The 26,748-nt window shown below is 32.6% G+C and overlaps 1 protein-coding gene across 2 annotated transcripts in view; it reads right to left on the reverse strand.

Moving 5' to 3' along the window:
* The window catches only part of LOC129217176 (beta-hexosaminidase subunit alpha-like), a 98,510-nt gene that overhangs the window by 53,769 nt on the left and 17,993 nt on the right, over positions 1–26,748 (reverse strand). For both annotated transcript variants that reach the window (XM_054851438.1, XM_054851439.1), the window contains 3 exons: positions 17,621–17,745; positions 17,413–17,523; positions 3,537–3,638 (listed from right to left, as the gene is read on the reverse strand). In XM_054851438.1, the coding sequence (XP_054707413.1) occupies positions 3,537–3,638; positions 17,413–17,523; positions 17,621–17,745 (338 nt within the window). The remainder of the gene's footprint in view (positions 1–3,536; positions 3,639–17,412; positions 17,524–17,620; positions 17,746–26,748) is intronic.

A 26,748-nucleotide genomic window follows, 5' to 3' on the forward strand; every position in this document is an offset into this window, starting at 1 on the left:
TGAAGTAAAGTAAGTATTTTTAGTCATGTTTTATGGTTCGGATAATTAGTAGTACCGTTTGGGATATTTTTCCTATTTCTTTATTTTGCCTTTTTTACTGATTGAGTGTTGATATATTAACAAATTAAAAGTCAATTATTAAATGTTGTGAGTTTTCGAGGTTGTTCGTAAAATAGAAAAATGTTTTTATTTCATTTTATCAGGGGCGTAAGAAAAGAGATGGTGTCCAGGTCAGGAACCCTAGCTTGAAGCTCAAAAGCAATCAATTCCTATGAAATATAAGTTCCTTTAAAATTAACTCATATAATGAAAATTTCAGTTATTTCTTTTGTTTAAAAGATGCATTTCATCATCTAAATCAATTTTATGTATCTGTATGTCTAGTCTGTGTAAAATTTAAATCAAATTACGACTGGATTTATCTCAATTTCAAGTAGCCGAGTTGCACTTCTTGAATGAAATACTATTTGCTGTCAGGAAAGGATTAAAAATTTGAAGGTTGAATTCCTTCCACTTTTAAATCCTTTCTTGCAGGAAATATTCGTGCAAATGGTAAAAAATGTTTGGATTGATGAATCGTTTCAGTAAAGGAAAGAAAGAATAAATAATTTATAGCAATATTCCATGTTCAAATGAGCCAATATATCAATCTGAACAATTTTTTAATTTTTTCATTCAATCTCAAACGGTGTGTATGTGTGTGTTATTTATTTTTTAAAAAGTAGCGAAGTAGCGACTACATTTCAAAAGTAGTTTGTAGTTGCTACATTTTGAAAAAAGTAGTTGTAGTTGTAGTTAACTACATTTGTGCTAAAGTAGTTGTAGTTCGCTACAAAAAAAATGTAGTTTTTCCAACCACTGAATAATACAAATACAAATGTGACGACTAGCAACTGGCTCTGGGCCCAGCTAGGCTGGTCCTAGTCAGTTTATAAGTCCCCAATGAAGATCAATGGCCCTTTTAAAGCTATCCACCCCCTTGCTAATTACCACCTCTTCCAGTAAGCTGCTCCAAGTGCCCGCGACCGAACTAAAGAAGTAATTTTTCCTAATTTCCAGGTTAGCCTGAGTTTTGAATAGCTTAAAACAATGTCCCCTTGTCTTGCTTTCCGTGAGAAAATTTAACCCGTTAACATCTTTCATTTTGATAGATTTAAACGACTGAATCATGTCCTTTCTGGCTCTCCTTTGCTCCAGGCTATACATATTAAGTCTATTAAGTCTGTTATCATAGTCTAAATATGAAAGTCCTCTTACTAGTCTAGTAACCCTTCTTTGAACCCTTTCTAACACAGAAATATCTTTCATGAGATAAGGAGACCAAAACTGAACAGCATACTCCAAATGAGGTCTTACTAAACTCCTATATAACGGCAGAAGAACCTTCTTCAATTTGTTTGAAATAGATCTTTGGATAAACCCAAGCATTCTGTTGGCTTTGTTACTTGCAATGCTGCACTGTTGACTAAACTTGAAATCCTGATTTATTAAGATACCCAGATCAATAACGTTTCCTGCCTGACTAATGACAGAACCCTGTAAATAATAACTTGTACAATAATAATAATAATAAACTGGGAAGGGTTGCATTTTAAATTAAGAATTTCAATAAAAATATGACAAAAGAAAAGTCAGACAATAAGCAGTGAAAAAAAGATAAACAATTTTTTAAAGGCTGAAAAATATAACTAAATCCTGCATACTCACTGAACTAACAAGAGAGCATGCTTATTTTATTGATACAAAGTATCAATCTGCTTTTTTAGAAACCAGTTTCTAACTATTTAGCTTCAAAGTTAGAACAATCATTCATAATACTGAATAAAGACTCTCTGTTGCTTTGGAAGGTTCTAGAATATCTTTTTGGATTTGTAACATTGAACATAACAGGCCACATGAATTGATTTCGCGGATCACATCTGGCCCAGAGGTTGTAGGCTGGATATCACTGGTTTAGAGTATATTAAGTTAAAACTACAAGGCGTAGACAAACATACACTGAATCTAATATAGAAAAATATAACGCTAGGAAGATTCAACTGCATATCCCCTAATCTGAAAATCAAGAAAAATTATTACTTCAAAAAGGTTGCAAGCACTTGGAGCAGCTAACCAGAAGAGATTGTAAAGAGCAAGGAGCTTGCTCTTTACTTTGATAACTTAAAGAGAGCTATTGATCTTCACTGGGGACTAATAAAGACTAGCTGGGACCAGAGCTTGTTGCTGATCATCACTTTTATACTGGTATTTGTATAAATAAATAGATTCACCTGCCTCTTCGATCTTATGCAAGGGTCACAATGTGAAAAAACATGATTTTCATTCGTGCAGGCTCGGAGCTACTTCCACGTGGACGCGAACATTTTTCATTTTTGAGTAAAATCTTGGCTAAATACTGGATCAAATTTGGAACTAAACCGTCATTTGTTGTAAGAAACAGGGCTCCATGGCTCCTGTGTAATTACTTCACAATTCACATCGTTTTTCAAACAGATGCATCAAGATTTCTCATTTCCATCATCGTCATTTCGTACGACCCTTCACAGGTCAAGCGCCCGCGCTCCTCACGACACAACGCTCAGTCACATGTCGCCGCTAGCACTCGACTACAAACGAAATTTTTTGAAACCTCCCAGCTAAAACCCATGCGGTCGCGTGAAAAGCAGATATTCATACGCGGCGTCACTTAGCGCAGCGAATGGGAAAGCGGGAAAATGACATCACCGAACCGTGACCACGCCTACGGCCAATGAGCAAAAAAGGCGGGAGACAATGCATCGCAGGAAGAAGAAGGGAAAACATGGCCGCCAAAAACTCTGAAAAGACGCCATTAAATAGAAAATCCGAACACATGAAATAAAAACGCGAATCTATGAAAATATATGTGATTACTATATCACATATCCTTACCACCATCATATACTTGCCTCTTATATTTGTAGTAGCTTATGAAAGTTTACTGACACTTTCATAGCTTATTCAAATTTATTGAATGATTGAGTTTTATATTTGAATTAAATGTAATCTGAATGATATGTAACTCAATTGTCAATCATTCATAAGTAGTTCTGAGGATATTTCTACGAGGCAATACTATTTGCAATAATTGATAATTATTTAATCATATTTGCAACATTTTCTATTTTGAAAGTTATAATTATAACTTTTACTAATATCAGTATCTTTCAGCATGATCCTTTAAGATGACCATACATGGTCTGCACATAAACTAAATAAAATAGCTTAAATTGAAGTTTTAAAGCTCATAGGGACTAGGCGAAAACACTAAAGTTTCAGTTTTAGCATTCTTGGATTCAAGAAATTTTACTTTAAGTCTGTAAACTACGTCAGTAAATAATATGTTACATGTTATATTAACATGTTATATTAAATAATATGTTAATGTTAGAAACTAAATCGAATTGCAGAGTCAAAAAAATATATAAACATTTTTTTATTCACTATCAACTAATCTTTTTAAAAATCTTGACTAAATATTCATATAACTTATTTAAAACTCAAAGAAACGTACTTACTTTTTGACTAAGATTGGGAAATTTCTTGCTAACATATGGGAAAGATTGATCATCCACAATATGCCAATGAAACACATTCAACTTAGTTTGTGCCATAGCATCCTAGAATTCAAATGTATATTATATATGCTTAACTACAAATAAAATAACTTGATAAAATTCAATTACATTGCTTTATAACATTATTCCCTTAATCAAGTAAATACAGAGTAGAACTTGAACAGTTAATAAAAGAAAAAAAACCTTAAGAATAGCAACAGGATTGTCACATAATTCAAACAACACTTGTCAAATATTTTTTAAATTAAAAAGGAGAACTAAAGAATCAAAGTTCATAAGTCTCAAAGAACACCTAAATTTGATCCATAAAATTCTTTTATCCCCAATTCCAATCAGCTTCAATGGCAATCCCTCAGCAGGTTAGCAGGTTCTTAAATATGAACAGCATAAAGGAGTAAATGTGCAGGGATGAAAAATAAATCTGAATCCAAAAACTATTTGGTTTTTGTTTGTTGCTGTAAAAAAAAAAAAAAAAAAAAAAAAAAAAAAAAAAAAAAATCTAGGAAAATTTTGATGGAATGAGATGAGAGAGAATTCTCACAACCTTTTTACTGCAAGATTTTTGGTCTTTTTTTTTCCCCCCAAGCAATTAGGCCTTTTTTACAGATTGACTTTATATGTACTCTACATACAACTGAAACTGATCAACAAAATGCTCCCAACAGGGGCCAATTGCCCAAAACCTTTTCATCCTTGTACACCCAAACACATATCTGCAATTTTTTGCAAATTTACACTATTTACATTTTCACTGTTTAGAATAAAAGTATTTATTTACTTTTAACAGTAATAACAATTGATGATTGGCAATCCTTTTGCATTTTTGTAACTAGCAAGAATCAGAAAACTACAGACAATTTCAACATCCATTCCATCAAAGAAAGTTATTACATTATTAATCTTGATTCTTGAATTACAAAAACTATAAGACTTCATTTAAGGCAATCATGTTCCTTTTCATTAGATAGTTGGCTTCAGCAAGTGGCATTGTAGAGCAAAAGTAGGGGATTGATTTTTCAAAATATAAGCTCACAAAATGTAGCTTCAGGCTATTTTTGGTAGCGTATCCGACTACCTTCAAGACCTCTTTTTTAGTCACAATATTGTTTTCCAATTTTTGTAAAATAATAAACCCTGGTCCTTTATTTTTCCAAATCTGCTGAAATTTTGTTTCTACTGTACTTAGAACTGAGATATAGCCTTTTAAATGTTACTATGTTTCAGAATTCACAAACCAGAAATAGCTTTCTGTTCAGCGGAAACAAGCTAAAATGCTTGTTTATGTTTTTATTTGTTCAAATGTGAGCGATAAAACGCATTTTTGAAGTACTTTGAGCTTAAATTTAATAAAAAAAGTATAAAGAAATTATTGAATTGGCAACACAGTTTTTGCAAAATGTTTGGCATTGAAGCAGTCTCTTCTTATAAAATTTAGCTCTGTTTACCTTATTTCATAGCAATTTTTTTTGACAGTTTTAACGTTTTAAAACTCAATAAAGTATTTTTTTCCCTTTCTAAAATGGGGAAAAGTATTGCAAGAAAGAGAAAGAAGAAGTTCAATGGCAATAGATTTACAAAGAAATTGGAAAACATTCTTAGCAATAATGAGAAATTGCCAACTGTTACTGTAAGTGCATCAAAGATCTGATCAGGACATCTGATCTAGGACTTCCATTCCTGCTTCCTGCACCAAATTCAGTCCTGCGAGATTTCGGGATTGTAAGGAGCCAATCCTGCGGGATTGAGTTTTTTCTTCTAAAAATTAAAATTTTTATCTCAAATAGAAAAAGTTGCTCTTTTTAGGAAGTACTGCTTTTATTTCTAGAATTAATAGTCTTCTTGAACTCCGTACAACAGTTGTAAAGCACTACAAAGTCAGATCCTAATTAGCATTCATCGTTTGGTAAGCAGAAGTGTGCCACTTGTATGGGATATGGTAAAGGATTTTTAATCTAAAAATAATGCGCTTGATGAAAACACCTGTTGTGGCTCCACTGAAATTGATTTTAGTAAAATTATATAATTGTGGACATTTAGAAAAAGATCCGCATTAATTTCATGACCTTTTGAAATGACTTTTCTTATGTTGAGTTTTTGCTCAAGAACTACCAATTTCGGACAAAAATGATGTCTCTTGGATATGTGTTTTGCTGTCTACAATATAACTAGCATTGATAATACCCTTGTTGCTCCATTAACGTTGGTTATTGTATCAGTGAATTTGATTCATTATAGCAAGGGGTGAATGCTGCTTGAATTCACCATTTCACCAAGTCGCAGTAAAAGTGTCTAGATAACTTCACTAAGTTTGCTTCTCACTTTAAAGAGGAATTCAAAAATATGAGCAGCTTAACTTATTGCACTGTCGTCATGTGATTCATCCTGCTGTTTCATACAAGTTCCTGTCACCACATTTAAAGTTGTGCCGAATGTATAAATAATGTCAGATTTTTCATTACTCTCTTCTTTGGAGTGCACTTTCTGTAACTTAAAGGTTTTGAATGCATTACTTAAGCTTACAGAAATGCTCCAACATTGCATTCAGGTTACTACAGCGGGGTTTGGAATATGTAATATTTTCTCTATTTTTTCTAAAGCATAATTTACTGGATTTTAAATTTTAATGATGGCTTTAGAAAATGCTTATAAGTTTCAGGCATTTTCTCAATTGCTGAATGTATGAAAATTGAAACCTCGAATGAAAATATCAATTCGTTCTCAGAAAAATGTACTCCATTTTTATTATGTTCTTAAATGGTAAAACCATCGTTAGTCACATGAGAAACATTTTTTCTTGTTCTTCTTGCAGATATACGAGAAGAAAGATCAAAACTTCAGATGATGCTTGTGAAAATAGTTGTTTTATGAGCGGCAAAAGCTGGAAAATCCTTAACTTGAAAAAAAAATGCGGGATTGAGAGCAAAATCCCACGGGATGAATTCTGCTAACTATCCTGCCGGATCCGGGATCATGATTGGAAACCCTAATCTGATCCTTTAGAACTTGATAAAACGCCAGTATAACTGGTAACAGGATTTTCGATATGAATATTCTTGCTGATATATTCAAACAAGTGCATGTTCAAAGTGTTCATCTCAAGAACTATCTGTTACTGAAGATTCTAGTTCTTCTAGGGTTCTCTTCTAGGGATTATGTTCACATATGAATTTACAATGCAAATCTTGTGCATTCGTTAAAAGCTTTGCATCTTTTAACAAAACTGTTAATGAAGCTGAAGTAAATGCAAGATTTGTGTATGGAATGAGGCAGATTGGAAAAGGGTTTTCTGCTGCCAATAAACTGTGCACAATATTGAATTTGCCATGCCTGTCCAAAGCTGCTTATAAAAAGCAAGAAGAGAAGCGTATTGGAAGTTGTGTCAGAGGTTGCAGAAGAATCTATGAAAGAAGCGACTGATGAAGTCATAATTGAAACTGACAACAATGAATGCAGAATTTCTGTGGATGGAAATTGGCAATGTCAAGGGCTTTACTTCCCTAAATGGATGTGTAACTGCCATTTCAATAGAGGCACTTCATAGGGGCAATAATCACACAGGGAAAGTTGTAGACCTCTAGGTCATGTCCTCTTACTGCATTGTATGTAAAAAATTGCATGCTATGGAAAAGAACAATATTTCTGATTCCGAAAAAGCAGATCATATATGCCATGCAAATTTTGTTGGAAGTGCAGGCAAAATGGAAACCGTAGGTGCAAAAAGAATATTTTCACAATCTTTTTCCACAAGGAAGTTAAGATAAGTGAAGTATTACGGCAGCGGGAACTCAAAAGCTTATTCTTGTGTTCAAAACATGTATGGAAAAATAGCGTGAGCAAATTAAAATATTAGAATGCATTGGGTATATCCAGAAATGAGAAGGTACTCGATTAAGAAAACTAAAATCTAGAACTAAAGGTATCTCTGGTAAGGGAAAAACTGACAGACATGTTCATAGATCAACTACAAAACTATTATGGGATTGCGATTCGGGCAAATGTGGGAAATTTGGAGAGCAAAACGCCATCGCCGCACTATTTCATTGTGCTTCAAGCCAGAAAAAACCTATGCATGGTCAGTGTCCTTTTGATAAAGATAGTTGGTGTTTTTACCAGAGGGCTTTAGCCAAAAATATTCCAGTACAGGAAAAATAAAATGGTTTACCTCAGCATGTTCTGAATATTGTCAAGCCTGTGTATCTCAGACATGTGACCCAAATACGATGAAAAATTCTGAAATTGCATGGCTGTGTGAACTAACACAACACTGTTAGTAAATTTTACTACAACTGAAAGATTTCCCATGTATTTTTGTGTCTATATAACAGATTATTTTAATTGGATGCATGAAATTAAATGGACCATGTTGAATTTAATTTCCAATGCCTCTTCTTTTTTTTCTGCACAGTATTTTGCTCTCTCAAAAAATACTGAATTCAGTAAAAATACTGAAAAATCACATGTCTGGTATCTGGAACTGTGCGATAGAGAGCTTTTGGAAAAATGTCTTCAGGGTAAAACACAAAATGCAAATGAAAGTTTTAATGCCATAATTTGGCAGAGAATACCGAAGGAGGTATTTGTTTGTTTAAAAACTGTACAGTTGGGTGCATATGATGCAACTATTCAGTACAGTGAGGGTTTTAAGGGATGTGTTAAAGTACTGCACAAGTTGAATGTTAAAGACACATTGGATTTTATATGCATAACGGCTACCAAATGCTTGATAAAACACAAATTGTCAATGCCGAACGCAGTGTTGCCAGATGGTCAAATCCAGATTTTCCCAATTTCCTTCCAACTTTTCCCCAAAAAGCGATGTTTTCTATCGAAATTCCCCAAATTCAAAAATTATTTTCCATTAATATTTTCTTAAAATGAATCAATTTCCTTTAATATTTTTGTCTCTTGAAAAATTTTTTTTCCCCCAAATAGCCAAATTTTCTTATAAAATTCCCCAACTTTTTTTCCTTCCCATTTTTGCTTTTTTTTTTTTGTCTCTATCTTTATCTTTCTTTATCTTTATCTTTACTAATAATAAAGCTGAAAGTCTCTCTGTCTGAATGTCTCTCTGTTTGTCAAGATCTCTGAGATGCGCATAGTGTCTAGACCAGTGGTTGGAAGTAGCGCGCTACAAGTAGCGACGCTACTGTAGTAGCTACATTTTTGAGTAGTTTGTAGTGTAGCGCACTACTTTTTAAAAAAAGTAGTGAGTAGTTAACTACAAAAAAATAGTAGTTTGTAGCGATTTCTAGAAACTACTTTCAAATAAACTTAAAAAAAAAATCAATGTTCAAACGAATTTGACTGGCTCAAATTTTACACAAGTACATCAGCAGATGCAATGAGAAATAAGACTAATAAAAATACGAGTTAACCTCAGGTATTTCATTTTGACGCTATACCTGCTATCTGTTCGACGCCTTTAGTTTGTTTGCCGACGTAATTTTTCTATTTCACCAATATTTACATTGAAAAAAGCACTTATTTTCGTGAAAATGAAGATATAAGCGATTTCGCGAGTTGAAAATTTGGTGAATTTAATATGAACAGACCGAAGATTGAAAAACAAAAATATTTTAGCGAGGCTTAAATTTTTGACAGTATTCACCAAATAAATAGAAGCTACTGAAACTGTTATAGAAAAGAATGAAATTGAACTGTTATGGAGGACTTACAATAAATGCGACCATTACAGTGTATGAGAGTATGATAACGGACATTTTTCTTAGTGTCTTCTGATGAGCTAATTTATCAATCTTTTTTTGTTCAATAATCTTACGGTGTGTTTGTGTATTAGGGTGTCCCGCCCCCCCCCCCAAATAGAAAGTTGATTTTTCAAGTCGCACACTTTCTTATATTTTATCCTTTTACGTCAAAAAAAAAAAATCATATAATTTGAACAACGGCAACAAGTGCCGATTATGTCTGAAAGTGTGAACCAGCACTTGTGTAGTACTAGGTCAAATTAAAATAAAATGTTTTTCTTAGAAACTCAAAATTTCTGTTGATAAAACGTTGCTCCTATACCCCACATATGCACCATAAAAATATTTATTCAAAACAAAAACCATTTAGATATCCCACATGTGGCCTAACATTTATAATTTTCTTCAAAAAATTAAGTTTTTGATACATATTTTCAGATATGTAAGATTTTACGAAATTATCAAACTAATAAATATAAACAGTAAAGTAGAAAAGTAGGGAATTAGCATTAAATAGAAATTTTTGTTTTCCTGCAATTTTTAAGTCTCCCACATAGTGCTCAAAGATACGGATTTTTTTCAGGTTGAGTTAAATTTTTCATTTAAAATAAATTATTCCTTTATTATTCGTTTGTAATTGTTGATCTGTAAATGTGTTCGCCAGTAATTTTTGAACTTGATATTCTATTTAAATTTATATGTAATTTTTTGAAAGATAACTGAAAAAAAAAATCAATTTTTTAAATAAAATTATAAATTTCAGGTCAAGTGTGGCATATCTAAATGTTTTTTAATTTGAATAAATGTTCTTGTGGTACATGTGGGGTGTTGGGTATAGGGTCAACGTTTTATCAACATAAATTTCGAGTTTCTAAAAAAAGTTTTTTTTTTCGATTTGGCCTAGCATACAAGTACTGTTTTACACTTTCAGGTGCAAGTCGACACGGGTTGCCGTTGTGCAAATTATATGAAACTTTTTAACCGACTTCAAAAAAGGAGGTTATGATCTCGTATTGCGGCTTTTTATGTATGTTTTCGAATTATTCCAACACTACTGGACCGATTTGAAAAAAAAAAAAATTTGTTTGGAAGGATATACTTCCCAGATGGTCCCATTGTAACTTGGTCTGGATCTGATAAGGGATCAAGGAGAAATCCAAGAAACTTTAAATTTCATACGTCACGCTCACGTGGTTTTGCTGTGATCGGTGTATTTTCACACCTAAGGTTTTGGCTTTCTCTTAAACGATATTTAATTCTCGCGGCACATGGATGATTAATTTTCGCAACGCTGAGCTGCCTGCTAATTTATTATTATAGGTGTTATTAATGTATTTATTACTGCGTAGCAAAGCAGTAAATAAAATATATTTTGCTGCTTTAATAGTTGAATCAATTACCTTAATATTTTATTTACTAATAAATAACTTTATTTAGGCACTAAAATATAATGTTCTTTATTTAATATTCCAGTTTTTAAATATATTTAGTATTCAATTGCGGGGGAATTCGTCGGATTTGTTTTTGCTTTGTACAATGTTCCATAAATACTCGAAGACACCTGTACCCAGGGGCGTGGACAGGGAGGGGGGAGAGACACCTGTTGGCCCGGGTCCGAGCCTAAAGGGGGCCCAATATTTTTATAACTAAGGGTGAAATATAGGGTTAACAATATGGAGAGGGGTCCGGAAAAGTCATTTATGATGGGCTTCAAAATTTCTATGCACGCCCCTGCCTGTACCGACAAAGAAAATTCTTTTTTTGTTTGAAACGGTATACTTCCTCGGCGGTCTATTGGTCATCAAGTTCAGGTTTGATGAAATTGAGGGAACTCTTCAAATATCATACTCACGTTTAAATCGATTTGTACTTTATTAACTTTGTATATCGTCTCACTTAGTGAACCGGTTTTTATGCTTTTTTTTTTCTTTTTGTTTAGTGGTGGTTTTGTTTAGGGGTGGTATAACGTAGGTTTCAAATCTTTGATTTACCCTATTTGTTCTTTAGGGAAAAGTTAAGGGTAAAACAATAAATTTCATGCAATTTCCCTCACAAACGATTAAATCTAAAACCCATTGAAAAACAAAGGCCATAAAACAAAAGTATATACTTTCTTTACCTACAGTTAAAGAAAGTACTAAAAAAATATATTATTAGGGGTAATGCTAATGAAAATTTTGAATTAAGGATTCTCTGAAGCAAACATAAAATTCATTTTAGTGGAAATTTTAAACTTCATCTATAGTGGGGCCATGTGACGAATCATGCGACGTTTATCACGAGTTACATGACACGTATTGTGAAACATAAATTACAATTTGCACTATCACAATTCTAAAATTTACAATTTTACAAATTTAAACTTAAAACGATTTCGTTTATTAATTTTTTTTTTTAGTGACTCATGAATTTGCTTGCGGAAAGCAAACTTTGATAAAGTTGAACAACTAATGATGAAGACAAATTTTTGTAATTAGTTACGCGTTTGCAAAAGCTTTTCTACACAGTCGTCGAAAGTCTCCGAGACGCTCGCCGTGTTATTTACACCACTAACAAGCAAAAAATAAATTACTTTTAAACAAAAAAAAGAAAAACCGCCTTCAAAAAATACCCAGGAACTAAAAAGCAAAAAATAACTGATTACACTTACATTCTATTTCCCACCCAAACATAGAAATAAAATTTATTTTAATTAAATGAAATTCCAGTACAAAAATCAACTGAACTAAACACCGAATTATAAAATAAACACTGGTTTAAATTGCTATACGATGAATTATTTTAAATACCTAACTAGTTATATATGATCTCTTAATTTTTAATAACCTTTTGAAATCGGGCCTCCTATAAACTACAACCTAACGTAACTGAGTAGGTTTAGTTTTAAAGACTAATTTCGCGTATAGTTAAATTAGCGTTTAATTCAGGATTCGGTGGGCTGTCAGTTGCATTATGTAATTGTTTATAGGCGGCCCCAACTTCAAAAGGTTGTTAAAAATCAAGAGATTGTATATAACTAGTTAGGTATTTAAAATAATTCATCGTATAGCAATTTAAATCAGTGTATATTTTATAATTTGGAGTTTAGTTCAGTTGATTTTTGTACTGGAATTTCATTTAATTAAAATAAATTTTATTTCTATGTTTGGGTAGGAAATAGAATGTAAGTGTAATCAGTTATTTTTTGCTTTTTAGTTCCTGGGTATTTTTTGAAGGTGGTTTTTTTTTTTTTTTAAATTTAAAAGCAATTTATTTTCACGATTGTTTTTACACAAGAGGAAAAATACAAGAGTGTATGCAATTTGAAAAATTGACTTTCATCTTTTGAGGGACAACCTATTGTGTATGCTTTGTATTTACTTATTTTTTTGGAAAGTAGCGAAGTAGCGACTACATTTCAGAAGTAGTTTGTAGTTGCTACATTTTGAAAAAAGTAGTTGTAGTTAACCACATTTGTAACAAAGTAGTTGTAGTTGTAGTTCGCAACAAAAAAATGTAGTTTTTCCAACCACTGGTCTAGACCGTTCCGGCGATTTTCATGAAATTTGGCACAAAATTAGTTTGTAGCATAGGAGTGTGCACCTCAAAGCGATTTTTCCAAAATTCGATTTTGTTCTTTTTCTATTCCAATTTTAAGAACATTTTCCCGAGCAAAATTATGATACGATGGACGAGTAAATTACCAAGCTATCATAACATGGAACCGTAATGTGGGCAAGCCAATCGGCGAGAAATTCATCATGCATTATTTGAAAATATACAGGGGAATCAAAACACCTTTTAATTTTCTACTGCGGGCAAAGCTGTGCGGGTGCCGCTATTCATAAATACAAGCGCCTGACTGAAAGATAAGAAATAGCCAAATGTTTATTTTTCTACTTGCATTTACTACTCTGCTTCTGTATGTACATTTAAACTATGATTGTTGTATATATTTATCCAAGAACATTTTTCATCACACTTATTTGTACCTGTTTCACGTATCAACTAGTTACTCACGCAGAACATTAATGCGAATTCCGTAGCATAATGTTCCACATAATGCGAATTCCATAAAGTCGAGCAAAGCTAAAGCAACGCTATTTGATACAAACAATGTAACTACTACCTCTTGTCGTGAATCTAAACACGAAAAAAATTCTTTTTCCCGAGGTTTTTTCTTTCCCCAGGTTTTCCCCAAGAAAAAAAATTTTCCCCAAAGAATTCCCTTCAAAACTCATTTCCCCAAATTTTCCCCAGAGAGCACCAGATTTCCCCAAAATGGGGAAATTTTCCCCAATCTGGCAACACTGGCCGAACGTCACGGAACACCACTTGCAAAAAGAAGAAGAAACATTTTGAGAGCAACTAGAAAAAAGAAGGCAATAAATACAGTATATGAATCTGGAGCATATCAAATTTTTAAACAGATCAAATTCAGTTTGTACTTGCTCTAAATTTACGCTTTTAACATTTAAGTTTTCAAAGCAGTCATAACAAGAAATACGGTTAAAATTACAAATGTGTTTCATGTTTTGCAAATAAATTTAAAAAAAAGTTTTTTATAAGACAGATATTGTTTTTTTAATGAAGATATGAAGTTAAAATTTGTTTTGAGCATTCTCTCAAAATCAAGAGTTTAATATTTTATGTTCATAAAAAAACTTCACAACATCAAAAATTTTAGATTAAAATTCATGAAATGTTCTATACATGCTTTGCAATGTATAATTAAAGGATTTAATTACACTCATAACTGTAGATGTATTAATTAATAGTAAGATATAGTCCAAATTAATTTTAAGCGTTTTCCCAAAAAGAATGTTTTATGTTTATGTAAAACCAAATAACAATAAAAATTACGGATCAAAATCCATGAAATTTTCTACATACACTTTGCGATGTGTAATTAAGGGGGACTGAATTACACTCATAACTCTAGATGTATTGGTTATGGGTAATACAGAAAACCAAAACATGTTTTAAATGTTTTCTCGAAATTAAATGCTTAATGTTTTAAGTTAACGCAAAGCCTCATAACATTAAAAATTATGGATCAAAATTTATAAAATTTTGTACTTATGCTTTGCAATATATAATAAAGGGACTGAATTACACTCATAACTCAAGATGCATTAGTTATGGTAGAACATGCAATCAAAACATGTTTTAAGCATTTTCTTAAAATCACCTTTTTAGTGTTTTATGTTAACGCAAAAACCTCATAACATAAACTACAGATCAAACTCCATAAAATTTTGTATTTAGTCTTTGCAATATGTGATAAAGGGATTGTACTGCACTCATAACTGCAGATGTAGTTTTTTTTTTTTTTTTATTGTTGCTAAAGCATAGGATTCTTAACAGATTTTTAGTGATTTTAGCTTTTGTAGTGCTGTACCCTATACATTTTTTTAAAATACCTTAACTACAAGCATGAGAGTAGTACACTGCCATGCTAAGCACAGATGTTGTATCTGCAGTAGAGCTCAAAATGAGAAATTGATGATTAAAGCTTTACAACTCGCTTCTTTGATTTATGACTTAATTAAATGCTCAACTTGCGGTAGTTGTTTCGTAAATAACTTATCCGCACAGATACAACAAAAATAGCTTCGTCAAACGTGTTCAATGTATCATTAAATAATACTGAAGATATCTGCTTTCTTTGGACTTAGCTGTTTCGCTTTATTTTGTTATTACAAATCTAACAGAATTTACCTTCTGAAAGGTACCATTTTCATAACTCCGGACAGTTAAAAACTGTAATCCATAACGATTTTCTGTTTTTATATTCAAAGAATGTTTTTTATAATGTTTTATTTTCTAGATTCATTTTTACTGAGCATGAAGATAACTTTGACAGCAGACGATACTTAAATAAAAATATTACTGGTGTAGAATGAAATGCGTTTTTTTTTTTTCATGAAAGAATTAGATATGAATATTTTACATGCATTTCATTTTTAGAATTTGCATTTTAAATAAACATTTCAATAGAAAAAGCTGAATATTTACTTTAACAATTATGCAAAGTTGTATTAGTTTTTATTATCAACCTGTATCAACTATTTAATGATAAACTAATTTTAGTACTCTGTTACAAGCTACGTTATTAAATATGCTTCTTTACTAAGGTATAATAGTCGTATCTACAAATTACAAAGAAAAAAAGTGGTAACTGCGCAGATACCACTTTAAAGGCTTAGTATTTGTCACTTACGCTCAAATTGCCTTAGCAAACTAAGCAAATTTGCAGTTACGACTTTTTTCTTAAAGCTTTTTTTAATATTTTGTGTTCACAAATCGCCAAAAAACTTGAGATTTAGGTAAATTAAATTACTAACGACCACCTGGTGTCAATAACTCAATTTTGATAAAATATGCAGATACCACATCTGTGCTTAGCACGGCAGTACAGTCCCGGGAAAGGAGTTTAATAACAATAATAAAATTTACAAAACAAAAATATATTGAGTTAAAGTTAAGTTGTGACATTTTGCAAAAGTGCCTATTTTTGCTGCTTTTTTAACCTATTTTTCTTGTAGTATATGAAAAAATAATTTGAAATTTAATTTTTTTTCTGTTTAGTTATAAGTTTTTGATCAAATTCTAAAAAATCATGGTTTGTAAAACTTTTTAAAAAGCACTCCAAAGGTATTCAGATACCATTCATGCCCCCCCCCCCCATCTTAATGGCTTTAAGACAAAAAGAACCTTGAAGATTAGTTACTTTTTAATTCCTAAGAAAGTGAGGTCCAGTTTCATCAAGTTTGAGCCCATGCATCAATTACTGAAAGTCACTGTGGAACATTGAAAGTACTTGCGTTGTGATTCAAAGATGACTGAGTCCAACCTCACCTAGCGATGTCTAGCAAAAGCTGAATTAGTTTTAAAATAGACATTAACTGCAACCATGTTCGAGAGGAGGTTTGAATAACTAGACAATCTAGTCATCATCAAATGTTTTATGTTAACTTGAGCTCTATGTAAAATGTGTTTTGGCATCTTTTTAAATGTCAATTTAAGTGAAACGTCCTAATGCAAAGCAGTTTCTTTCATTATTGCACTGCTACACCCTCATCACTCTACCAAAATATAACAAGCATATACTACAGAATTAATTTGTTTCTCTTTTTTAGATATGTTCAAATTAATTGCTTCTAGAATATTTTACAATACTCAAGCAAAAGGTTCTAGGATTTTTTGAAGGAATGTAAGCTTGATGTTATGTTCGGATGGAATTTGGCTTGTATACTATGATTCCAAATAAACATTTTTCTTAGCCTATTATATTTCCATCGATATCTGGAATCCAAATGCCAAAATATTAAACACATTCATTGCACATTGAATTCTAAATGAGATTTTGCAGCATTGCCATAAGCTTTTTTAGTGAATGGACTACAGATAACTCTCTCAAATTTGCTGACCTGAAATAGACGAACCTTTAAAATCTGCCAACATTTGAGGTGTAAAAAGTTAAATTTACAATCAAATATGTACGAATGCAAGATGCAAATGATATTATAAATGCTAAAATGGAGAAACCAAGTGTTATTTCAGCTTTTATTTTAAGATTTGATTTTTCTAAATATAGGTTTTATTAAAACTTACCATGCTCATTTTTATGCTATGCTATACCATTATGGCAAGTTTCATTTGTTTATAACAAAGTTTTGATAAACCTTTTCTTATCGATGAATCATTTTAAAAATTCATTTCAATATTCAAATTTATCTGGTGCATTACATATCTTGAACTATATAATAAAGTTTTACAGTGACATTAAAAATTAAAACATAACTGGAAAAAATCTCAATAATCAATTTCACCAGAAACTTGTAAAAATAAACACATCACATGAACTAAACTAAAATACATAAAATAAATTTTATTTTTAGGATAGTTATATTAGGTATACAATACCCTTTTTTTCACATGTGGAGTAATGTTTCTTTGAAAATAATAGTGGATTATAACACACTAAATATATATTTAGACAAACTAATGATCTGAAATTTGTGAAATTCTAAAACCTGCATCTCATTTGGTTTGAAGCTGAGCAGATTTGAGAGTTAACTGTCTTATTAACGTTCAAAGGTAAATTATTAATATGCAAGAGAAAATACCAGATTTTGAAGCAACAAAGGCACCGGAATGAAGTGCCTAGATGTGTCTAACAGCAGCCCTCTAAATGGGAAGCGGGGAAAATCCATTGCAATACTAGTATTAATTGCAAACTAAAAAAAAAAAAACATCACAACATGAATTTCCTTTCAGCATAAATATCATGCTAAAATAAAATTAAGACAGCAATTTATCACATGCTTTACTTACCAAACCTGGCTTTAAGCTATAGACCAGCTGGCTAAATGTCTCCATTCCACGGAGCGCTCCCCATACACTAACACTGTACAACAGCGACTTATTTGCATAATCTGGTGTATTAACTTCTAAGAGATCTAAAACAATGATAAAATTTTTAAGATGCTGAATCATATTAGTTGTAATAATGAGCTAAGCAATCCAATTTTATATGCATTTCTAATTATACTATGCGGCAAAAAAAAAAACTTTCAAAATACTTCTGGCATAATTCTTGCTGATTCTTATGTAAAATATCCCCCTGAATCCAAATATGACCCCTTACATGTCCCACTTTTAGAAAATGATGCCCCCCCCCATTTAAAAAAAAAATTTCAACAGTTTTATAGCCATTATTTTTACTTGGAGGGGAAGGGGGCATTATATTAACCATTAACACTCTTCTGAGGGGCTAGAAAAGGTGCAAAGTTCAAAATCATAAACAGTTAGACAAAGTCTAGAGACTCATATGAAGTATCCCCCCCCCCTCCCCCCCTAAAATATTTCAAAAATCATCAAAACCAATCGTTTTTTAGGGGTTTGTTTTACAATTTATTCATTTATTTTTCGGCAGACTTCAGAAACTTGCAATTCCACTTTGACCCACCACGCCCCAGACGGGTGGTATTCGCAGACCCCCCCCCCCCCCCACCCGGTAGTGACGCCACTCAATACATTCATTTTCCGTCAAAAAATTTTAAAAATTCAAATTTTTTGCCAGTTTTTTTGAGAAACATTTGTGTTTAACGGGTTAGAATATAATAAAAACTTGACCAGAACAAACCAAAAGCTTTATTTTACTGGTCTCAGTGTCCTCATATATTGAATGACTATCAAATGCCTAAATTTCCCTAATAACACCATTGTATACTGAATAAGAGCAAGTATTTGTAGAAAACATTTGAAGAAAAGAAAAAGGAAAAGAGGGAAAAAACTTCTTGGTTATTCTGCCGTGTGCAGGTAAACAGCAGTAACTGCAGATTTTTCGATTTTCATTTTTTTGCATTTTTGATATTTATATTGATATAGCTTTATGGTACAAACATTTTTATTTGGTTGCTGCAGAAAAAAAAGCATTTTTTTACCAGTGGTAATTAGCAGTAACTGCTTCTTTCGCAACATTTTGCGGAAGTCGGCAGTATGTACTTACTGCTCTTTACCTGCCCACGGGAGAACGAAAACTTTCTCCCGTGGGAAGGCAAACAGCAGTAACTGCTTTTATCGCTACATTTTGCAGGTAATCGGCAGAATGCACTTACTGCTCTTTAATTGCACACGGAAGAACGGAAACTTTTTCCGTGGGCAGACAAACGGCAGTAACTGAAATTTTTTTGATTTTCATTTATTTGCATCTTTGAAATTTTTTGCCCACAACCATTCTGTTGTGGGAAGGTAAACGGCAGTGACTGCAAATTTTTTCATTTTCATCTTTTTTTGCATTTCTGAAATCTATATTACTTCAGTTTTATGGTGCAAACATGTTTATTTGCTTGCCGCTAAATTAAAGCGTTTTTTAAATCAGTGGTGATTAGCAGTAATTGATATTATCGCTGCATTGTGCAGGTAATTAGTAGCATGTATTTACTGATCTTTACCGGTCCATAACCATTGCCCGAAGAATGGAACATAAATGAATCACTGCCAAAATTTACACTAAGACGAAAAAACCGTTTTCACGATTTTTTTAAAACTCAACTACTAAGCTCAAGAAATAGCGCCCCGATTGGAGGTCATTGTGCGGCCTCTCAAAAAATTCTTTATTCGGCAAATTTAGAGTCAATATTGCATTTTTAAAAATGATTCCTAGTCGCTTCTCATCAGATGTAGATATGCGTGCCAGGTCGTATTTTATCAATCGGCAAAATTGGGAATTATTGCATCTCAAAAATTTAACTTCGTGCATCCTGCAGCGCAAGAGAAACTTAAAACCATGAGGAAAATAACCATACTTTATTTCAAATAAAGTCAAAGAAAACATTTTGAAATTTCACAGGCCTCAGACATTTAAAAAAAAAAAATGTTCTTTGGTTCGCCATATTCGTGTTCTAGAAACAATAAAACAAAATCAGTTCTTGTTAACATACAGTTATAAAAGATAACATACGAGCAAACACAAGCAATACTTGGCATACGATAAATAAACGTGTAGCAACAGAACGATTTTGCTCCATTTGTTTTGTTTTGTCGCAGGCGATATTTTCTGCAATTTTTAATATGAAGCGGCTGCAATTTTAGTTGTTCAATGAGAGCCATTGTTAACATACGAAGCATTTCTTTTGCCTAAATTTTCATAGAGATTTATTGGAACATTAAGCGATTTTCCATAGTTTGTAAAAATGCTTAAAGAATCGTGCAGTTGCCAAGTGACAACACAGGAACATAAAAGCGTTTTCGAAAATGCCGTAAGCAATCAAAACATATGCTTAGGAATCGGAGCAAGAGCACTCATTCAATCCACCCTCAACTCGAAATTCCATGCAGAATCAGCAAAAAAAAAAAAAAAAACTAAAGTGTTTTAATATTCAACGTTTTATTTAAGTCAAAAAATATAAACTAGAAATCTGAGTTTGTTCAGCAAGGACTGTTTAAATAAGCAAGTATATCTGGTATTTGGGTAGGTACTACGTATATGTTATTGCATTAAATTTCTATCAAATGTATGTAGGTCATTTTGTTTGATACATATTTAAGTTATATCTTTTTTAAACCAACATATATACATAAACGCATTTATTTTCATTTTTGTATGTAAGAAAATAAAATTTTCTTTTTATTTTCAAGTTACATTTCATTCATTTATTTTAAATTTATGTCAAGTGTTTACACGGTATTTATTTATGTTTTAAAAGAAAATATGTTATTCACTTTGTAATAAATATACTTCGTAATAAAGTATCTACTCCGTATTATGTCGAGTCTGTAATTATTGGTCATTCAATAGCATATTGTGCAGTTACTGCTAACTACCAGTCAAAAGTGGATGAAAATTAATAGTGCGAAGAGCAGGTAAATGGCAGTATCTGGATTAATAAAAATTTTGATTAAAAAATCAAATTGAAACAGATTACCCAAAAAATTTTCGATATAAACATATAGAATCACCTAAAATCAAACTTTAATATTTTATTAATGTTTCTGGGAAATCAAAAACGTATTTCTTCAAATATCTCAAAAACTCATTTTTGTAGATACTGCCGTTTACCTGCACACGGCAGTATTATCTAGCCCATTAGTACGTTTGAACAATTATAGTAATACATGCAGTGAGGTATTTCAAGTGAAAGTTTTACACAATCGAACTTCGATATAAGGTCACCCCTGGGGACCTGATTTTATAGGCAGGTGACCTTAATCGATTCGTATGAATTTGTCAAATAATCAAGGACATACGGAAATAGTATGATTCTTTGCAACATTTAATACACTCAAAAATATCAGTTTATGTTAAAATTTATTAAGTCAAACCAATAACAAATTATATAATTACCATTTTAAAATTTCAATTCAGAATAAAGTTGTACACAAAAAAGCTCAAGAAAAACATGATGTACAATGTACATTGCACAACTTACTTTATTTAAAGCAAACCTTAATACAGGACAGGCGCGGATCCATGGAGGGGGAACTGAGGGAACGTTCCCCCTCCAAAATCCAAAGTGTACCTAAAATATTTCAGAACAGAACACAGGGAAAGTCTTAAGTTTTTTAAAACTTGAACTTGAAGAAAGGCGCCACAAAAAAGCGAGGAGAGAATTGAAAAAGCGTATCCAAAGAGGGGAACTGCAGGATGTCACCCCCCTTAAAAAACAGTTTCAAGTGTACCTAAAACTGTTCAGAAAAAAGAGTACGGGAAAAATGTTCAGTTTTTTAGAACATGAATAATTAGTAGAAGTGGATCCGCGGAGGGGAAACTGGAGAAATGTTCCCCTCCCCAAATTCTCATATGTTTCTAACAAGTCTTAGAACAGAGAGCAAGAAAATTCTGTTTCATAGAGCTTGAACTTGAAAAAAGGCTCCTGGAAAAGAAAAGTGATCAGACAATAGCAGAGGCAGATAGATCCATGGAGGGAAACTGGTGGAATGTTCCCCTCCCTGCAAAATCTCATGTGTACCTAAACATTTTCACAACAGAGTACAGCAAAATTTTTTTGTTTTATACAGCTTGAACTTGAAGATGGGCGCAAGGCAAAAGCGAGTCCAAGGAGGGGAACTGGAAAATGTTCCCCTCTTCCCTGAAAAAAAAAACAAAAAAAAAAAACAAGTGATCCTAAAACTGTTCAGAAAACAGAGTACAGATTTTTTTCCCCCTGCTTTTTTAGAATTTGACGAAAGGCTCCAGGAAAAGCGATTCGACAACAGCGGAAGCGATCCATGGAGGGAAACTTCGGAAATATCTCCCCCCCCCCAAAAAAAAAAAAACAATCCCACATGTACCTAAAAGTTTTTAGAACAGAGTGCAAGAAAATTCTTCTGTTTAATAGAACTTGAACCTGAAGAAAGGCGCAGAGAAAAGCGAGGAGGAATTGCAAAAACGGATCCAAAGAGAGAAACTGGGAAAACTAATCTAAAACTGTTCAGAAAACAGAGTAAGGTAAAACCACCAGTAGTTGACGCTCATTAATTTTTTCTGTTTGTTAACATAGCTTGAAGGGAATTCATCCTAGGAGAAACTTTTAATAAGTGATAATTGTACCAACTATTCCCCTATTATAATGCAACAAAATAATTACGTTAATAAAATGAATGCACATTTTTTTAATAAAAAAATATTGGGTTAGAGTTGACACTAAACTAAAACAAGAAGTTTTCGCGCTTTATTTTCAGTAGTTGACACATGCTTTGTTTTTGAAACACAGGAATTGCTTAATAAATAAATCGTGTCTACTTAGTGAGACTGGAATCGCACTGATGGATCTAGGTGGCAGCAAGCCTGGTACCCTTGGCTTTCCTTTTGAACATAGCCGAGCGAGACCTTTTGCCTCTCCCCCCCCCCTTGTTTCCCGGGCCTGAAAACTCGAAGATCCGGCACTGCAAAGAAGTAAAGTTGCAGAAAAATACAAAAATTAAATGCTTCCGTCATAGGTTATAAGTTATGCTAAGTTACATAGTACTATGAGAAGTTTCCATAAAAATTCAAGTTCGGGGATTGAGTAAATATTTTTCATCGTAAATACTTACTTTTAAAGGTTCATCGATATGGCACAACACAGCTTAGCAGTCGTAGTTCAATTTACCCATTATATTGCCATTTCCAGACTTCCAATTTTTGTACTTGCTTATTGCATCTATTTTCCAGTTGCCTTTTAAAATAAGTCTTTTTGAACACAAACATATGTTTAAACTGTCTTTTGTGTTCATTTGGTGTAGAGTTGATCATTATTATAAAGCTTCTATAATTCAGCGGCACACCCGGGGGGGGGGGGGGGACAAGGCCCGTACCCGTGCCCCCCTCCCGCCCCAGAAGGCTGATTAGAATGTTTGTTAAAAACATTTCTTACAATTAAAGAGAAGAATGGAACGTACATTGGAAAGCGAGTTAGTTTAATCAGGGGCAAAGAATAATGTCACGAAAAAAACTAAATTTCTTTTGAAAAGAACCTTGAAATAAAATTTTCAATCGTGGTGAATTATTGATCGGTCCATTACATACCGCAATTCCTATTTCTTTCATCCTCTCCCCTTTTTTTTTCTTTTTTCTACTCACTTTGGAAGTCCCCTTTCCTCGCTAAAACCTTTAAACAGCGTATCAAACCTCGTTTTCAGGGCTTTAATTTCGAAAATTTTCCAGGGGAGATCTATCTAACACGGCGCATTCTAAAAACATCGAGAATCGTTTAATATTACTTTTTTGGAGCTTCAAATTTGAAAAATTGCGGAACCCTTAACGTTACCAAATATGGTCTACAGTCATCGTGTTTTTAAGACGTCAATAACGAAAAATGTCTGGACAAGGGTCAGAAAGCTCTCGTAGAAAATCTAAAAACAAAAAAATAACAATTTGGAAAAATTTAAGGGGGAGAGCGTTTACAGGGGTGCCCACAAGGGGGGATTATGGCGCAAATTGCGCCATCAAAATTTTTTTTTTTGGGGGGGGGGGGGGATTTTTTTTCCAGAAAGTGTTTTTTAATTAGAATATGAAATTTTTGAATTTTGGAAAGAAAAAATAGGGCCATCGCCCGTAGCAAGCCCCCTCCCCCCTTCTCGTTTTTCAGAAGTGGGGCCGCCAATTTCATTTTAGCGATGCAACTAACGAAGAAAAAGGAAAACCCTTCGTTGTTTTAAAAATTTTAAATAGTAATTATAAATGAACAAGTGAAATAATAGTGACAAAAAGTATTTTTTGCGTCAAATTTGAATAGAAAATGTAATCTTAAAATACAATTTAGGAACATCCATGATTCTCTTTTATCAAGAGTATCTAAGTAAGGGCCACGGAAATTTACACTTCAAACATTTTTATTAACACAAAAAAAAGTATTCGGTACAGTACACTCTTGACTAGGCCGCAGAGTGCGTATGTCTGCCAAGTCGGAAACTATGGGCTCGGCTCAAATTAAAGTATTGCGCATAGAGTAAAATTTGAATAATGGGAGGGAGGACAGGCAACCAAACTAACATGTTGCACGCATTGTCTCTCGGAAGCCCTGGTTATACAAAACCATGCTTCATGGTTCTGCAATTAAAAATAATAATAATAAAAATAAAAATACATAAATAAATAGGACAGCATAGGAAGGGGCCGCCGAAACATTCCCATATGTATATACTTTTTTTTTTTTTTGATGAAAACTGTTGTTCTGAAAATCATTGCTAAGTGGAAAAAAATGTATTGGTCGCCAAAATAAATTTGAAATAGAGAGATAGAGGGAAAAAAAAGTTAAATGCAAAGAGAGATTCAAAGTATTATAATGAATACTCACAACAAAAGTTCTAAATGTTTGAATGTAAAAATCGTAAGTAAGTTTGATCAAGAGATGCAGATGGCATATTTAAAATAAAATGAAGTGGAATTGGGACCTAAGGTATCGCAGAAAATTACCACATCCGTTCAAAATGTTAAAAGTCCTTTTTTTCTAAGGCCGCAAATGCTTGTAGTGCAAGAAAACAAAAATATTGTGCGGGAAATTGAAAACTTTATTATGGAAAATCCAAGCAAATAATCGTGTTTGGCAATGGAAAATTGGAAAAAAAATATTACCACAATATGTTTATCAATTATTGAAATTTACAATGAAGATAGGAGAGACGCAGCCAAACTGAAAGGAAGAGTAGGGCACTCCAAACCCTTCTTTTTACGTCCCCAAAGATGGCCTGGAAGTGAGTTTTTAAAACTTAGGTTTTGAAAAAATCCCAGGAAAACGTTCTCAAACCCCATCCCTTACCCTAACGTCATTAAAGATGGCCTACACCTAAGTATTTAGGACTGCAATTTCGAAAAGCTGTGAGAGTGCTCCCAACCTAACCTCCAAAAAACGTCCTCTCATCAATTCATCATTATTCACGGTCAAATAAATTTCGTCTTTAGACTTTGATTTTAAAAAACTTTCTCAGGTCTGCCGAACCTGTCTTCCTCCTAATATTACCGAGGATCCTCAAAAATTTCATTGTTAAGGCTTCAATTCAGAAAATTTTTCAGGGGAGATCTCCAAAACCTTCTACTTCATGGGCGTCGCTCACTCTTCGTTATTGAGGGGGACAATTGATGCAATGCAGAACAATCACCAAAAGATTATAGCCCCCCTTTTTTTTCTCTTTTTCCTTTTTTGAAAACGGAAATTTTAATTTAGTGATGTAAAAAGAAACGGGAAGCCTTGCATCTCAAAAATAAAAAGAATGAAATTATAAATATAAGTAAGAATTATAAATAAATACCTGTGTGCTGAAAAGTAAAAGAAGACAAAGCAAAGTTCTTAGGCACAAATTTTCAGGAAACAGTCGGGAACGTTGACGTTCAAAACGCTAAAAATACGGTCAAAAAGCGTCTCAAATAAGCGAATTCTTAAGGTTTCAATAAGATAACTGAAAATAAGAAGTTAGTCTCTAAATGAGAATCTTATCCCGTTATAAGCGAAGCAAACAAACATAGGTGAACTCTTTGCCCCTTTGGATAAAATAGTTGAGCGCATCAAGAAAAAATACTAGAAAAGAAGCAAAAAAATAACAATATTTTCACTTTTTATTTTCAAGGGAGAATAGCTCGACTTATTTCACAAGCAGCAGTTTTAAATTTCCAAAAAAAAAACTACTTACTAGATAACGGACTTCCTTTCCCCTGGTATTTTGTAGTGCAAAATACCAGACATTGCCGTAAAATGCCTAGAAATACCGAGAGTCGACTGAACATCGAACACAAAATTGAATATCCATTTGATCACTATTCGTAAATATGTCAAGATAATAGTGATATAAAAATATCGATAACTTCAATGTTAATTTATAGCAGCAGAGTTATTATTTTTGATATATTTTGCACTATTATGGGTCATTCCACAGTGACTAACGTAACATTCACAACTCATTTTCAAACTCTTTTTACTTACACTGAGAGTAAAAATAAATGTGTTTTTGTTTAATATGCAGATTTAAAATGTACAAGGTGACTATTTTTCATTTCTACCGAGAATTTGAAGCAAAATAAGCGCTGAAAGGTGCTTTTTCACCGAAAAAGCCATCGTGACTAACGTAACATTTTTGCAACCCTGAGAAACAATGCTTATGTTACGAGGCAAATTTTTCTGAAACTTACGCAGGCATTTAAAATTAGCCGATATATTTGTAAGAGGTAAACAATCTATTTTTAAAAATGTACTACAGATTTATTACCGATGAATCTTTTTTGGCCTTTGATGGTACTTTTACGAAAAACTGTGTGTGACTAACGTAACATGACTAATGTAACCATTGAATAACAAGCGAAGAATGCATATAAAAAACTTTTTGTAATTAATCTCTTGCTCTTATATTACTTTTGCACTTTTTAGGAACCTTCTTTGTGTTGCATTATGGTTCTTTCTTTACGTTTTTTCTATATTAGTGTAATAAATTGAATGCAAGGATTCAATTCAATTAACTTAATTTGAATGTGCGAAAAAAAAATAAAC

The sequence above is a fragment of the Uloborus diversus genome, chromosome 2, assembly GCF_026930045.1.
Source record: "Uloborus diversus isolate 005 chromosome 2, Udiv.v.3.1, whole genome shotgun sequence".
NCBI classification, from domain to species: domain Eukaryota; kingdom Metazoa; phylum Arthropoda; class Arachnida; order Araneae; family Uloboridae; genus Uloborus; species Uloborus diversus.